The following is a 16,435-nucleotide window of genomic DNA, read 5'->3' on the forward strand; positions in this document are numbered from 1 at the left end:
CCAGGATTGTTGCAACCCAGTTGGCATTACTGCACAGCTTGAGTTGCTTACAAGGGCTTTCATATTGAAAAGTTTATTGGAAATAATTAACTTCTGATTTCATTCATAAAGGAAGTATTGGACAGGGACAGAAAACCTCAAAGCCCATCCCCCTTGGGTTAGTTCCCCTTACTGCCCCCTCCCTCTGCCCAAAGTTGTGCATCTATCCTTACTACAGTCTTCAAAAAAACAGGAATAAAACAACCCAAGAAAGATGAAGGAAGGTTTAGTACTCTTATAACAGGGCTCTAACCTACAGGGGTCAGTTAAGCTCGGGGAGGTTGTTTTGCTGCTTTTAATGTTTGTTCAATGAAAGAAAGCATTAGTGGCTCGTTCTTCAGCAGGGGTGATCTCCATATGGCTGCTGCGGGTGGTGGGAGAGGTGTCCGGGGGGACAGGAGAAGGCTGGGAACCAGGTGATGTCCCTCATACGGTGCCAGCATTGCAGCTCACATCCCATAATCAAAAACAACTTGGGCTGCCAGAGCTGGAATCATCTTCCAGCTCTACCCCCTGGGTCAGTAAATGGAGCAGTCACACTGCTAGGTGGGGAAGGGGCAGCCCCAACCAACTGTGGTCAACCCCAGGTCCTGTCCTGCAGCAGGGGAAGGGCTGTAAGTGAGGTTAGGGCAGGAGTGCTCTAATTGTCTTCAGGAAAGCAAGGTAAGAGTAGAAAAATGGAGCAAAAAAAGGTGGACTGAGATGCTGAAGGCTGGATGGGCATCCGTAGGCATCCTCTTTTACTTGGCTGCTTTGAAGGGAAGAGAGGAGGGAGTCACCAGTGGGCTCAGAGAACCATGTGCCCCGTATCAGGGTGCTGCCACCAGCCCTGCTGTGTGGAACGGGCTGAGCAGAGCTCCTCCAACCCCTGCAGCACATCAGCCCTGGGGCTTCTTACCTTTCAGCATGTCCACCCCAGAGAAGATCATCTCCTCAGGCTCTGTTGGGGTCGGGGCAGGGGCAGCCACTGCAAAGAGACAGCAGCAGCTGAGTGCCATAGCATCACCCAGGATGGATTTAAGTAGTAAATTTTGCCCCTCCTTGGCTCTCAGTAGCCCCAGCCCTGGACCAATTCTCTCTGCCTGCTGCTCCTGCCACCTACCCGAGCAGTCCAGCTCTCCCCGGGTGGCAGTGCCCTCGATCCTGGTGCCATTTTTGTAGCAGCACCAGCAGTAGCCTGTGCTGGCCAAGCACTGCTTGGGCAGGTAGTCGCCGTTCTCATCGCACTCGGGGCGGAAGCGACCCGGATGGACACCACGAAAACTGGCCTCTGCCTGGCACTTAGTTTGCACTAGGGCAATAAAAACAAACGGGACAGTGTGAGCACCTGGGACTGATGGCACATGGAAGATCCTATTAGGGAAACCAGCAGCAAAATGCTGCCTCACTCAGGGGTGTCACTTCATTGGATTTCACCAAGGAAACCCATCTACCTTAATGAGAGCCAAGGGTAACCATCTGGCTGAAGGGTGATGGTGACAGGGCTAGAAGTGGTGCTTCGGATTTTGGGACATGGCTGTTTCCAAAGGCCTCCAGTGGGAGGCTCAAGAGGAGGCCCTAAACGGCCAGGGCAGGGGGCTGCACTGTCACTGTCTCGGGGGTACGCTGCTCCCAGAGGCTCAGCCCTGACCTGCAGCACCCACACCCCGATTACCTTTCTCCGCTGGGATTGCATTCTGCTCCTCCCCCTTGGGGCCTTTAGCCATCTCAAAGAGCAGCCACTTGTGCATCCAGGCCTCAAAATCCTGAGGAGGGGGAAGCAGAGGGTAAATACAGAGAGGTCCTGAGCCCAGCAGGCAACCAGCCCACCAACAGGACTCACTCCTGGGAGGGATGGTAGGAGAGCATTAACACTGACCTGCCAGTCCATAGCATTCATGGCCTTTTTCAGACGCTTCAGGTTGCCCAGCAGGTCCTCCTTCAGCTCTGGGAATGTCTTCCTGGGGTCTGCTTTCTGCAGTGAGAGACAGCAAAGGAAAACAAGGAGATAGGGTGGAGGGGAGCACTGCTGGGGCCAGAGCTCCACCGGCACTGAGAGCCCAAGGGAGCTCAAAGCATGCAGTCTCATTACCTCCTGCAGAGCAGAGGGCAGCTGTGGGGCTCAGTGCGGTGGGTAGGAAAGCTTACCAGCAGCAGGTGCCTGACTTGATCCTCAGTCTTGTTGCTGCGGGGTCTCACGGCCTCCATGGGCTGCAGAGAAAAATCACAGAATGGTTGAGTTGGAAGGGACCCCACAGACCATCCTGGTCCTGTTCCAACCCCCTGCAGGTTGGAGGGGGGCACCTCTTACCATGTCACCAACAGAGGGGGCAAGAGGCAGCACCTTCATGGCCATAGGCATGTTCATCATGGACATTGACATCTTGTTTGCTGGCTGGGCACCTGCCAAAGACAGAGCAGTGTGAGGGGCATGGCCAAGCTGGATAGCTGTGGTTTCCACCAAGCCCTTGGTATCTCCAGCAGGACCCAGTGCCCATCCCCAGCGATGCTACTGACTCATGGGCAACTTCTTCTGCAGCGCCTCCAGCTTCAGGGTCTGTGAGGTCTTGGTCAGCTTGCTGATCTGCCCACTCTGCTGGTACACGTAGTAGATGGTGACGGCCTGGCCGGCGATCAGCAGGGCCACCAGGATGGACATCGCTGACAGCACAGTCCTGCGGCCGACTGCGGACCTGTGGGACAAGGAGAGGGAGCGCTTGTAGGGCTGCTCCCAGAACATCACCAAGCACCTTCCAGCAGCCAGACACCAAAAGGAGGTGCCCTGTGCTCCCTAAACCCCGCAGTGCCACTGAACCCAGGCTGTGCCGAGCAGCACACACCCAGAGTAACACAGATCTCTTCTAAATGATGAGTGCGACGTCAGTGCTTGGGTGGCTGCCACGCACTGGGAACCGAAACCACAGCTGTGAGCAGAGGGGCTCAGCCATGAGCACAGGGCTTAGGGGGGTGACTGCACACGGGTACCAAAGAAAAGCAGGTGAAATAGAAAACATCTTCTTGGCGTGGCTCTGAGCTGTGTCCTGCCCCCGGGAGCCAGCCCTGCACTATGGAATAGGGCACCTATGGGTGCTGCCCTGCAGTGTCTGGATCTGGCTGTGCTGCCAGCCTGTCTGCCCAGAGACTGATGATGTCAGCGCTCCTGGGATTTTCAATTGGCTGGAAGTTTTCGAGGTGCACCTTCCCCCCCCACCTTTCCTTTTCAACCCCCACCACCGGGTTTGGGACTCAGATTGGGGCTGGGACATGGGGGTGCCATATTGTGCCAGCAGGACCCTGCAGCCACGCTGCATCCTCACCCACTCCACACAGCCAGGCTTGCAGCCTGTCAATGTGCTGTGCCCCCGACCTGCTCATAACCACACCAGCACATCTGCCCTGCAGCCATGCTGAGTGAGCCCACATCTACCCCATAACCATGACACGAACCTGCCCACCCCACAGCCACACCGTGCCCCAGCCACCCCATAGCTTCCCTGTGACCCCCTTGACCCCATAGCCACGCTCTGGCCCTTTCTGCCCCACAGACACGCAGCACCCACAGTCACTCAGCCCCACAGCTCCTCCATCCCACAGTCACAGTGTCCTCCCCACTCCCCCCACCCATGTTCCTGCCGTGGCACCTCTCATTGTTCCCAATGGGGAGCACCCCACTGCTGCCATCAGAGGAGATGAGGTCCCGCTGCTCCTCGGCCATGGCTGCCCCACTGCTGCTCGATGGGGAAATGAGAGCCCCGCAAACTGCTGCTGGAAATACCCCAACCAAGCACCCCCCACCCCAACACCCCCGGGGAGAGGGACAAAAAAAAAGCCCCATTGGCTGCTGGCTTTGCATCACCTGTTGCCAGGCAGAGCTCTGTGCCGAAGGTCTCCGGTCCATAGTTGATGCTGAGTCCCATTCAGAGCACTGCTGCTGTTGTGCTGTGATCTGCTGCCTGCGACATGGGAAGCATCCGCTGGTGTCACCGGTTACTGGGCAGACTGCCTGAAGTCCATTCCATGAAGTTTTAAGGCTGGAGAAGGCACAAGAAGCAAATCAATCTCCTCCTTGGGCAGCACTGGAGCACCTGCTCTCGTTGGCTGAGACCTGCCTGAGGAACAGAGACACATCCACAAAGAATGGGGCAGGTACCCCCACAAGACCCCTCTGCGCTCAGCTCTGAAGCCATTAACATCTCACATCTTCAAAACCAGCAACACACCCACGGCATTTAAAAACAAAAACACCCATAAAACCTCCCTGTGCCATTCCCAGCCCTCCCTCATCCAGCAGTTGGTTGCACAGCTCTGGCTCACACTCAGCTCCTCACAGGGCCAGAGGGCTGTGAGCCCCCAGACAGCCTTGGCACAAGGGGCACCAGCAAAGGGGAACTCAGCAAGTGAAAGCAGCGTGGATTTCACCGAGCTCTGCTCTGGGCAAACTTTTCTACTACTTCAGAATGCTTTGGGGTTTTTTTTAAAGACATCTTTGCTCAGGGCTGTGGCATTTAAAGTTTACGTCAGAAAGTCAATGGTTTTGCCAGGAAGATACCGACCTTTGCACGTCAGCCTTCAACCTTCCTTCTTCTCCACTGTTTCCACAACAGCACCCACATCCAGCCCTGTGTCCAGCACTATGGGACCTCTCATCTGCAGAGCACACACAGAGTTGTGTCCTGGCCCTGCTCACCTAGGAGCCAAGCCCAACACTGCTCCCATCCAAGGCTCCAGCCATGCAGGAGTCAGCACAGCTCTGCTTTATGCTGCCCATAAATACATCACACTGCTATGCATGGGGGAACCAGCTCTCTTTATGGCAAACCAAGCCCCCTGAACATCTGGGATAAGGAGCAGTCTTATGGCTGAGTTGAGACTTGCATGTTTCCCATAGGGTTTCACCTGAGCACAGCAATTATTTCAGGCACTGAGGAGGAAATAACCCTGTGGGCATTTGCCTGTCGTCACTTGTTACCAGGCAAAGCCTGCATTTCACAGCCTCTTTCCTGCGAGTTGGCCACACCAGCGTGCTCCTAGCAGCCTGCAGGACACACTGCCCTGTAAAACAAAGCAGAGCATGTCCATGGGGTCACAGAGCCACAACACAGACTCACCACCACCATGTGCATCAGTGATCAGCTCGTGCTCTGGGGTGCTTTTACAGGGCTGGCAGCTCCACGCATGGCTGCAGCAGCTCTGCTGAGGCAGGAAGAGGTGTAGTACTCACAGAGATGGGCCCTGCTGGCCAGCCAAGCGAGCCTTCATCTCCAGGAGGCCCGAGGAGTCCCTGTGTGCTCCTACCACCACATGGCTGTGCCCTGCTCTTCCTCACTCGCCATTTCTCCCTGGGGTTCTTACATCAGCCCATGAAGCTGTTCCAAAGATGTCAGACAGGCTGAGAAATAAAAGCAGTTTTCGAGGAGTCACATTTTACCATTCAGCCCCCAACCCACACATTGTGTTTGGCACAGTGGGAACCCTGCCCACAGCACAGCACTACCACTGCCACAAGCAGCAAGGGTGGGGGTGAGAGCAGCTCAGGCTGGTCCAGACCCTGCAGGGCTCCTGCATGTGGGCATTAAGGGCCAGCAAAACACATTGCCTTCTTGCAGACGGCAAAGCTCCACCACCTGTGTGAGCCAGAGCAAACCTTGCTGCAGGGAGGAACTGCAACACCAAGAGGGGTGGTAGGTCTGGACTCACCCTGCCTTGGGTTTGACACGAGAGTGATGCTGTTTCTTCAGCAGTTTGCTCTCTGAGTAGAGCAAAGCTACACGCGATGCTGCCCAACAGCCCTGAACCTCTGCGTGGGAGGGATCAGCCGTGCAGACTGAGCTGCTTCCCCTCGTGCACCCTCTGAGCACAGACAGAACAAGGCACCTTCCCTTTCCCGGGCCTGCAGGGGTCAATTAGATGTGACATGGTGGTTGAGCTCTGCCACGGTTTCCAGCTGCTCCTCGCTGACCCATTGAGCAGCAGGGAGCTGGAATCAATCAGAAAGTGCCAGCTCTGCCTTGAGAGAAAGCGTCTGTTAATTTGTAGAGACCTTCAGCAGTGCATCAAAATGTCTCAGACCTCCACAGCTGGCTGAGAAAGCTGCCTGTGCCAAGAGATCAGCACTGCTGCCTGTATTTAAGTTCCCATAGAGCCTCACCCAAAGAGGCACCCTGTGATGTGGCCCCATTAACGTTGCCTTGGACAAAGTGACACCAGAACAAGTTTTAACTGTGGAAACACACTGCGAATGGAGCCGTGTTAGCAGTAACACACAGCCCTGCTCTGCACAGCTCTGCCCTGCTCCCTGCACAGCACCAGGCTGCTCTCAGCCCCGCGCTGGCTCAACCCCTCTTGGTTTTTCAGCACTATCTCCACGCAAAGTTCAAAGAACACTTCAAACCCAGGAAAACAGCTGTTTACATAGCTGCAATAACGCACTTTTAAGACAGAAAGGCGAGCAGATTTCTAAAGCTTTCCACAGCCACGTATAAAATTACAAATTAAACATGATGGCTGCGCCAAGAGAAATGCTGGTTTAGGAACACGAGCCCAGGCAGAGAGACTTTTTTCCACCAAAAGGGGAAGTCATGTATTAAGCAACAGCCTGCAGAAAACCCAGCCCTGTTTAGCCCGCTCACAGGCACAGCTTTCTTTTCCACAGCAGGGACGTCTCTAGAAGATCCCGACTAACTCAGAAACCACAAACATCCAAGTAGCGCTGGCTATGAAAACTAAGACGTACCAAAGCTTCGCATCGGTCTCGTTTCCTCTGCTGTGAAATACATCCCCTTTCACAGCATGGGAGCTCGAGCTGGAGACGAGGCTTGACAGGAGCAACACACCCTGGATCTCATTCAGGCTGTGCAGCTTTGCTAGAACAGAGCCTGCTTTGAGAACACAACAAAGCTGTTAGTCACAGCACCCTTTCTGGTAATGAGGAAGGTGGGTAGGTAAAGGAATCCAATGAAGTATTTTAAGTTTTAAAGGTGTTGGAAAGAGCCTGTGACAAAGCAGTGAGGTTCTCAGCTCTCAGGATCCTGAGGCCCACATTGATTCACATTTACCACATAGCTGTGCTGAAATCCCCAGTTCTCATCAATCCTGATAAATAAGCCACAGCTACCAGCACTTAAACCCGACCACAAGTATTCCTGGACAACCTCAAGTGCTGGATGAGCTCACTCACTCACTGCCAAGCCAAAGCCCCACTGAGAAGGGTGGAATTGCAATAGAGGAAGATGATGACAAGCACCTGAACCACCCACTGCACGCTGTGCTGCCCAGCAATCACACAACAGCACGAGGCTGACCCATGTCAAAGCAGGTACTTCTGTATGAGGGCTGAAGTCACCACTTCCTGGGGGGAATTCTGATCATTTCAGCTCTCTTGAAAGGCAGAATCTATTTTAACTGCCAGCTTGATGCTGCAAGCATAAAGGAACTCAGTCATCTGAAGCTGTACATCTCAAATACCACATGCCAACGTCTTCCCTTGGTATAAAAGCTTACTATAGCCAAAGAAGTGGCAAAAACAAGTGATTTCAAAGCTTGGAGAGCTAAGGAAAAGGACCTTTCGAAAAGGTGGAAAAGGGCATTTATTCATTCCAGATGATGGCAGCACATTTAGTGGAGAGTAAACAACAGTGCAGGAAGCAGGGCAGGACCAGGAAACAGTCACTTCTCTTAAACACATCTGGAAGCATAAATATACCAACAGCACAGCTGAGAGCAGTAAGCCAGCACCTACCTAGTGTGTATTCACACAGCAACTCTGTTACAGCAGGACTAACAACCTCCCCACAAACAGGAAGCCCCACTTCAGAGGGAAATTCAGAATAAGCCATTCGTGGATGCCATCAAACTAAAGCTGCTCAACTTCCAAGCATCGTTCAGTAAGCAAACGCACAGACCAAGTTTATAAGAGAGCTTTAATGACAAAAGGTGCAGCACTGTTTACAGACGACGTCCACGGCGACCACCCTTCCTGCGAGTACTGTCAGAGGGGATGGGGGTGACATCCTCTGTGGGAGAAAGAAAACCAAGAAACCCTCCGTTACCTGACAGAGGTACCTCCAAGAAACCAACTGGGAAAACCCACCCAGCCCAAGCAGTCACCTTAAGCAGCCTGTCACCGCAGAATGAACTGTCTATAGGAGGTAAGACCTGTGAACTCACCAAATGAGTTCAGCCCCAAGGCTTTTAAAGCTTAGGACACAAACATCCCCATCTCCCAGCTCACCTACATAAGAAGCCACGGGATTTCTAGAGAAACAGTTTGTGCATGATGCAATTCTGAGGGCAGCTGACACTACTACGCCTTCCTTACAACTTCCCCACCAAGTTCAATGATCTCCCTCAAATAGTTTGAGGAATTCAAGTTATTTCTGAGTCATGGTCTTAAACCAGGACCAGCACAACACTTCTAGGTAACTAAACTGCTGCTCTGGGAAAAAGAACAGTTACATCAGAGGCCCATGAGCATCCCAGTGTACAGCTGAGGTTTATTACGCAGCCAAAAGCTTGATAATCTGGAGTCGACTGACGCCACCTTCTGGCTAAACTTCACTGAAACAAGATGCATCTGCTTCCACTAAATTACACCTACAGCAGCATCAGACAAAGGCTAAGCACAACAGTCCCAAGTCAACCTGTCACACACGTTCACAGAGCTCCTTCTACTTAATAATCCCTCAAAACCTTTTCAGAGTAGCAAGGCTCTACACAGAGGCACGAGTGCCCACAAATCACATTCTCCATTACTCACCAATGCGGCCGATCTTCATCCCAGACCGGGCCAGAGCTCTCAGAGCTGACTGAGCACCAGGACCTGGAGTCTTGGTCCTAAAGGAAAGAATCACAACTAATAATCCCTTAAAGATTCACAAGTTTAACATAAATAACAAATAACTGTCAATTTAAAAGAAAAAAAATCACTTTTCCCTGCTCCAAAACACTCAGATATCAAATTCCCTTTCTTCCCCTTCCAGATCCAAACTATTCACATGCAGTCAAGCACACTTTATTGTCACTCTATGGTAACATATCTTCAAGTTTAAAAGCTCCTCTTTTCACTGCCACAAATAAATACATAACAGCACACCCAGGTACATCCAACTGAAAATGATACTTTAGAACAGATCCCAGCTGCTCAGTGAAAAGCAATGTCAGCCAAACACCCTGTGTCAGAACCAAACTCCCAAGGTGCATTTACACTGCCAACTTGAGCAGTGCAAGAACACAAAGACCAGAGGACAATCAGATGTAACCTGGTCTAGTTCATAAAGCCAAGCAGTCTCTGACATACCTATTCCCACCGGTAGCCCGCAGCTTGATGTGCAGGGCAGTGATGCCCAGCTCCTTACACCTCTGGGCAACATCCTGGGCTGCCAGCATAGCTGCGTAGGGAGAGGACTCATCTCTGTCAGCCTTCACCTTCATACCACCAGTCACACGGCAGATGGTTTCCCTGCAAAAGAACCCATTCAGAAACAAAGCAGTTCCCCTTTCCTTCCTGCCAAACAGCCTCGATGCACTGACAGAACCACGTCTCTATTTCAGTAGAAACTCAAGGATTTCTGCAGACATCCATGTCAAATATAATTACTCTTTTCCAAAGTGAAGGAGCCGGGTAACACAATGAGGTGACCAGTGTGCAATACTCACTTGCCAGAGAGATCAGTCACGTGGACAAAAGTGTCATTGAAGGAAGCAAAGATATGGCAGACCCCAAACACATTCTCGCCTTCAGCAACCTGAGGTCCCAGGCTGATGACCTGTTCTTCTTTCTTCTCCTTGCCCTTACGAGGTGCCATTTCTGAACAAAGAGCAGAAACATTTCAGAACTGCATCTTGGCTTAGCAGGGCTGCACTTCACAGAAGGAACTGAGATGTGCTTTATCACAGCTGTTTGCTGCATGGGCTACCACAACAGTGTGAGGAAACCCCTTCCACGATGACCAGCAGCACTGAGGACTTCCCCTCACTCATTTACTTAATGGAAGCCAAGACAACATCAAACAAAACATTTACTAAAGACCCAGACACTATCACAAAGCTCTCAAAGACCTTTTGAGTCCCACCAGGGGCTCATTAGCCACCTAACCACACCGCTGGGTCCAGTTCAAGTGCTGCTTCTGCCTCTAAAGCCTTCACTGATGTGGAGGATGGCAAACATAGCATGCCAAAGTGTTTGGATAGGTGCCCACACATCTGCTCCTATTGTCAAACAGGGTCTGAGGCCTTCGACTAGAAAAGAAAGAATTATAACGATATTATAAAGGAAATCAGCTCAGAACACACCCTGCTTTCACCCCAAAGCCTCTACAGAGAGCAGCACTTAAACCCGGTTGTTAAACAGGGGCCAACACGGCCACTCCAAAGCTGAATCCCCTTCCTGACACACTTGGTGCAAGGCTCCACCGCCATTACTACCCTGCAGTAACACAGAAGCTCACACAGCCATTGAACTCAGTCACATTCACCTCAGTCACGCCACTATAAGCCTCAGAGCGAGGGACCCTTCTCCCTCCGGCCGCCCCCTACCCCTGGCGGGCACACAACACCGCCAGCTCCCGGCTCGGCTGAGGCCTAACACCGCGGCCTAAACACCGCGGCCTAAACACCGCGGCCTAAACACCGCGGCCTAAACACCGCGGCCTAAACACCGCGGCCTAAACACCGCGGGCCTAAACACCGCGGCCTAAACACCGCGGCCTAAACACCGCGGCCTAAACACCGCGGCCTAAACACCGCGGCCTAAACACCGCGGCCTAAACACCGCGCTCCGCCGGCACTGAGCGCGCTGCTCCGCTCGGCCCCGGTCCCGAGGAGACGGGCAGCGGGCAGGGACAGCACAGCGAACCGGAGGAGATTGGATGGCGGCGGATACAACACAACGCCGCGCTCACCTGCACGTCTGCTCCGCCGGCCGCCGCTGGAAAGGAAGTGATGGGGGTCAGGAGGCGGGATTACCGCGCTCACCCGGAAGTGATGGCGGCTACGGGCGGTTTCCGCCGGCACGGAGATATTTGTGGTATCGCTGAGCAGCGCTTTGCCGTTCTCTATACAGAGCCCGGCGGTCCCGTTAGCACCGTAAATAACGCTACGGAGCAGAACCGGCCGCGCTTCCCTCACGTGTCCCCTCCCCAAGATGGCGGCGCCCTCCCCTCATGTGTCTCCTCCCCAAGATGGCGGCGCCCACCCTTCCGGTCTGTTCTCCCCAAGATGGCGGCGCCATCTTTCCGAGCCATCCCCGCCCTGAGGGGAGTCTGTCCTGAGAGCTTCTTCCTTTCGTGTTCGATAAGGGCCGTGTTACGTACCTATAAACGCTGCTTAATAGTGCTGTACGACATGTCTGTGAGGCATAAGTCCTCTCCCTATGGGATGGGACACACAGCAGGTGCCCCACACCTGAGGGCTGCTCTCCTTGGCGCTGCTTTAGCGCCAGCTTCGTGCTGCTGACAGAGCTGTGCTGGGAGAGCTTTACAGACACAGGCCTGAGCTGGTTGCACGAACATTTCTTCATAAACAAATGGCAGGGGGTTGCTCCGGTCCCCTGCGAAAGCCTGGAGTAATTCGACAGGACAGCATTGTTTTTCCACTGAGGCTTCATTAAACCTTAGTGGCCACAAAGAGGGTGCAAGTATGACTCTGTTTGAAGCCAACAAAATCCCACGCTGTGCAAGAGGCTTGAATGGAGAATGGGAGATTCTGCTTCGCTCCTAACCCATCGTGCCATCAGGTGACTCCTAGTTATTGAGGTATTGAGCTATTAAGGTCTTCATCCAGAAGGACAACCGCCGCTCTGTTCAAGGCTTCTGATTAAGACCTTAAACCCCAAGCTTAATGTGCAGCGACCTTGCCTGACCCATTAAAGAAAACCAAACAGACAGACTCTACAATAAACATCCCTGTTGACATTGTGGACCTTCAGCCCCTTTGTTCAGCTGTCTGATGCCAGGAGGCTCGTGGATGAGGCTTACCTGCTAATGTAGCCCAGCTGCACACACTGCTTTGTGCTAAGACATCTCTGCAGAAAGCAAGTAGGTTTCTAATGCTGTTAATGTCTTCCTTATTTCCTGTAAGAGCTGGATGCGTAGCGTTTTCTGTCATTCTCACTGAAGATTTATGAGTCTATGAGGGGGTATTTTGGAATTATTCCCATAAAGGGATGTACTTAGATATTTTAATATGTGGAAGTCTTCAGAGCATTTTCTCTTAAGGAGCTGGTGGGAGAGATTTAAATGCACATAATTCTCGGTTGGTAAGGCTGATGTTAGAGACATAGACTTTGTAGCTGTGAATGATGGTGCGGGGTCTCCCTCCTAGAACAATTATCATGGGAGATTTCTTCCACCTCTACAGCAAATAGAATGCCAATGTGTAAAGTTTTACATTAAGGCAATCCAGCGAGTGAATATTTAAATCAGTTCCTACTGATTTAAATAGGGCTCAGGAGAGAGATGGGAAACATCAAAGACCTTTGGAAAAAAAGACAGATCAAATCTGACATAATAGCATTTGCAATATGCTTTTTGGGCCTGATCCTGCTCTGCTTTTATAAATACCTCCTCAATTAAACCAGAGGAGAAGCAGATGGTTGCAGATGAGGTATGAGGGAAGCTCCATACAGTTGTTCCATGGGGGGGGATTGCACAATCTGAAAGCCTGAAAATACTTCTGCTGGGGGAGTCTAATGCCTCTGCTTAGACAACAGAACTTGCTGCTGGCTGGTGGGAAATTTCTGAACCTCTGTAGTGCCTGGAGCTTTTTTTGCTCGGGCATGAAAAGAGGTCAGTGCAATGAACGACTGCAGCTGAGCCCCTTTGGACAGCACAGCCTTTTGCTTCTGATGCTGTTGCTGTACCAGTTGTCCCCAGAGGAGCAGCTTCCATGTACACAGCAAGGCTGGTGTCTTTCAGGGTATCTTTACCCTTCTCTAGCCAAGCGTGCAAGGTCCCTCCTGGATGCAGCCCTCCCAGCTGCCTCTGGGGAGAACAGGTTTGTTCCATAGTGCTTCCCTGCACCTCCCTGCACCGGGCTTCCCCCAGGAAAGCATTCTGTGCCCACAGATGTCATGATAACACCCACTTGACCCTGTGGGCCACCTTGCCTGCTCCCCTCTTCCTTAGCAGCTTGCCACTGCACCAGGGATCTTCCTGTTTAAATATTGGATGAGAGTCTTTTAAAATATACATTGGCAGCGCTGCTGTAATTCCAGACAGGGGCTCCAGTGACATGGGATTGATTGACTGAAGGGGTAATGAAGGGGCCATTGGCCTGCACAAGGCTGATCTCCCCCTGCCACCACTGCCCTTGGCCTGCCTCCTGCTCTCACATAAGTCTTGAGGACAGGGACTTTTCTGCATCCCATTTTACCTCTGATATGAGTTACTGTTTCCCTCTCTTTTGCCTTTCTTCCCTTGCATTTCACCTCCGTGAGGATTTTTTCATCCCTTTTAGCAGTTCCTGTGCTCCAGCACAGCCCTGCATGCGTGTGCAGTGCAGACAGCAATGATCTACCCTGAGGCTGGTGCCCGCTCACAGATGTCCTTGTGGAACAGATGCAAGCCAGAGGCATGGAAATGGGCAAGCCTCCACTGACAGGGTAACAAGCTGAAACCAGGGCTCCAGATGAGCTTCTGAAAAACTCCAGCAAGCCAGCAGTTTGAAATGCTGCTCTGCCCACAGTCCCAAAGCAGCTGGGAGGCATTCTGCATCAAGTCCCTTATGGCACTGTGTGGGCTGGGGTTTTTCCACTCCTAGGGATGAATTCTCAGTTCTCCCTTCCCGCATTGCATGAGTCCTGGTGTGTCTGCAAGGGAGCTTCCTGCCTTTCAGAGCACTTCCAGGCCCCAAATGCTGCCCATGACAGCATGTTGTAGCTCCCAGGACCAGCACTGAGGACCTTCCCAGGCTGGGATGAGTCACGAGTGGAGCACCCAGCATGAGCTGCAAGGACTGTCCTCCAGCCTGGCCGGAAGGATGCTCAGGCCACAGTGGGGTCAGTGGCAGAAATGATGTGTATTTGCTTTGAGAAATCCCCAAGATTTAGCTTTTTAATGGGTAATTAAAATTCCAGCTGCTCCTTGTGTAAAAGGCCCATGGGAAACCACAGACATAGTGATGCTGCAGGCAGATTTCATAACTCAGCCAGTGACTAAACAAAATGAGAGCTCAAGAGCCAACAAAAATAGAAGTGCTGCTCTTGACCCTTCATTCTGCCCAGGTCCTGGCATGAACCAGTCCTGGCTGGGATGAGGACAGCAGGAAGCCTTGGCCTGACCCGTGAAGCACCCGGCTCGGGGCTTTCCGCAAGTGGGAATTGTTGGTGCTGGAAGGCCGTTGTTCCTGGGGCTGTGTTGTTCCCATGAACCACTTGCTGAGTGCTGCCACTACACTGACGGCCTGTCTGGTGGCCTTAAAACGGATGGGAGAGGCCAAAACTTTTCCTGGAGGCTGAACTCACGCCACATGGAGCAGTGTCTGCGTGTGGGGCTGGTGGGCAGCATCTCCACGTCCTTCACAATGGTATTGTTCTTCTAATAACACTTATAGTGAGAAATGCAGGTCCCGAGTGTGGCCGTTCTTGGGTGAACTGAAAAATAAAGTATTTCCTTTCTATTAAGGCTGTTGGGCTTTTTGGTATTAGAAATGCGGTTTGTGCATGCACACATGTAAAAGGATGTGTCAGAAACAGGCATAAGACAATGAAGAAAAGAAATCTCCAGCGCTGAAGTTAAAGCACTTAAGGAATTGGCAGAGACTTCAAGAGCCAGTTTTGGTCCTAATGAAGTCAGTGGAAGTACTGCTATGGACTTCAAGGGGGCCATAATTCGGCTGTAACTCAGTAGGAAGCTGGAGGTGTTGATTAATAAATTGGAGACAACACAGAGGAAAGCTGCTCAACTTCTTGCTAACAGATGTGCTGAAGAAGAGCCTTTAAGTCAAAGTATGCAGGGAAGGAACTGCTTTTCCCTTGCATTTGCAAACGGAAGATAGGGAAAAGGGTTGGGGGGAGGCTGTCTGATATTCATTTAAAATGGTAGAAGTGGTATTAATAAATATCAATGTATTTCTGAGCAGCCTTCTGTTCCTGGCGAATAGGTCATGCTTCTGAACAAATGTATTAGCAGATGCCTGAGCAAGTGTTTAACAAATTCCTTCTTCTCAAAAGTCAGTATTCAGTGGAAAATGTTACGGCTGGAGACTGTGGATTCTGGAGGTTGTCCTCAGTTTGGTGTGTGCCTTTCATTACTCATCGTTGGCTTTTTGCTCGATGATTTGTACATGAGCCGCCTCTGTTAGAGCTCTGACAGAGGTTAGCTTGGCCTCATAAAGCTATTCCTAGCTCGGATCCATTTTCAGGCTGAGTTTGCAAAACATTTAAGGCTGAAAAAAATTCCTTTCACAGAATTTACAGCAGCTCACAGTTGAAAAATTTCCTGTTTGTCCCTTTTTACTTTCTGAGCTTTCAAGTAACTTTGGCTTAGGGAAGATATTCAGGGACCTTCAGACATATGAACAGAGTGTGTTGGGAAATTTGCAGCCATAATTGTCTGTGATTCTTTTTGTCTTTTTCCCTATTATTTCCTTTTTAATGTGGGGGGCTGGGTTGTTTATCTGCTTGTTGTATTCAATTAGAAGTGCTTCCTTGCCTGCTGTCAAGTAGGAAGCTCTCCTGGAGTGGCAAAGCCCAGACAAACCTGCTACTGCATCCCATCCCCATAGGCTGGACCTGAGCCTCCTGGGGTCATCTTCATGCCCCTCTGGTCATGCCCAGCCCCCTGCCCTGGGCTTTGGTAATGCTGCACAGAGCAGAGACAGCCCTGCAGGAGCAGCACGAGTTTGTCATGCCTTGGAACGGATGTAGAGAGATCTCAGGAAAGATGTTGTTGTTCTCAGCGTTGCTTTGAAATGCCTTGGCAAGGCATTCCCCTGTCGTTTGCAAGCACGTCAAAATCCAGGATGGGATCTCAGAGCTTTGGGGATAGGTCAAGTAGGTGCAGAGCTCCCAGCTGTTCCTTCCTCTGTTATGTCTCAGTACTCTGTTTCCGAATCAGCTCATCCAGCCTCATGCATTTCCTCTCATCTAAGAGGAGCCCACGTTGCTCTGTGCCCTTCTGCACCACCCCTCCAGCCCCAGAGCTGCCCCTCAGAGATGCACCCAGACCTGGGCATCTCACACAGATGATCAGCCCGAGCTCCCTTCACCTGGGAGGGGCTGTTGGAAGGCACCTCTGTGGATCATCAAGTCCAACCCCAGTGCTAAAGCAATTTGCCTGTAGGAGCAGGTGAGCCGTGTGAAGCTTGTTTCTCCCCTCTCTGAGGAATGAAGGGAATTCTGTGTATGTGCACACAGGTCTGGGATGCAGCCAGCCCTTCACTCAGATGTGCACCTTGAGCTTGTCTTGGAGTCAGGCTGGAA

At 51.8% G+C, this 16,435-nt stretch overlaps 2 protein-coding genes across 5 annotated transcripts; both read right to left on the bottom strand.

The window, feature by feature from the left end:
* Nucleotides 1–57: 57 nt before the first annotated feature.
* Nucleotides 58–3,799, bottom strand: CD74 (CD74 molecule). Of its 4 annotated transcripts, none has more exons than XM_015875730.1 (9): nt 3,660–3,799; nt 2,536–2,711; nt 2,330–2,421; nt 2,167–2,229; nt 1,898–1,993; nt 1,694–1,784; nt 1,142–1,330; nt 938–1,006; nt 58–787 (listed from the first exon to the last, which is right to left on the bottom strand). In XM_015875730.1, exons 1-9 carry the CDS (start codon nt 3,731–3,733, stop codon nt 780–782), a joined length of 858 nt encoding a protein of 285 aa, XP_015731216.1. In that variant the 5' UTR covers nt 3,734–3,799; the 3' UTR covers nt 58–779. The 4 variants fall into 4 exon arrangements, with proteins under 4 accessions (XP_015731216.1, XP_015731215.1, XP_015731217.1 ...); XM_015875729.1 differs by having other exon boundaries at nt 58–790; XM_015875731.1 differs by lacking the exon at nt 1,142–1,330 and having other exon boundaries at nt 58–790.
* A 4,119-nt stretch (nt 3,800–7,918) lies between these two features.
* Nucleotides 7,919–11,155, bottom strand: RPS14 (ribosomal protein S14). The gene is made up of 5 exons (XM_015875733.1): nt 10,917–11,155; nt 9,673–9,823; nt 9,314–9,475; nt 8,774–8,850; nt 7,919–8,030 (listed from the first exon to the last, which is right to left on the bottom strand). The coding sequence occupies exons 2-5, from the start codon at nt 9,819–9,821 to the stop codon at nt 7,963–7,965; spliced, it is 456 nt and encodes a 151-aa protein (XP_015731219.1). The 5' UTR covers nt 9,822–9,823; nt 10,917–11,155; the 3' UTR covers nt 7,919–7,962.
* Nucleotides 11,156–16,435: the final 5,280 nt, after the last annotated feature.

Source organism: Coturnix japonica, chromosome 13, assembly GCF_001577835.2.
Source record: "Coturnix japonica isolate 7356 chromosome 13, Coturnix japonica 2.1, whole genome shotgun sequence".
Classification (NCBI taxonomy): Eukaryota; Metazoa; Chordata; class Aves; order Galliformes; family Phasianidae; genus Coturnix; species Coturnix japonica.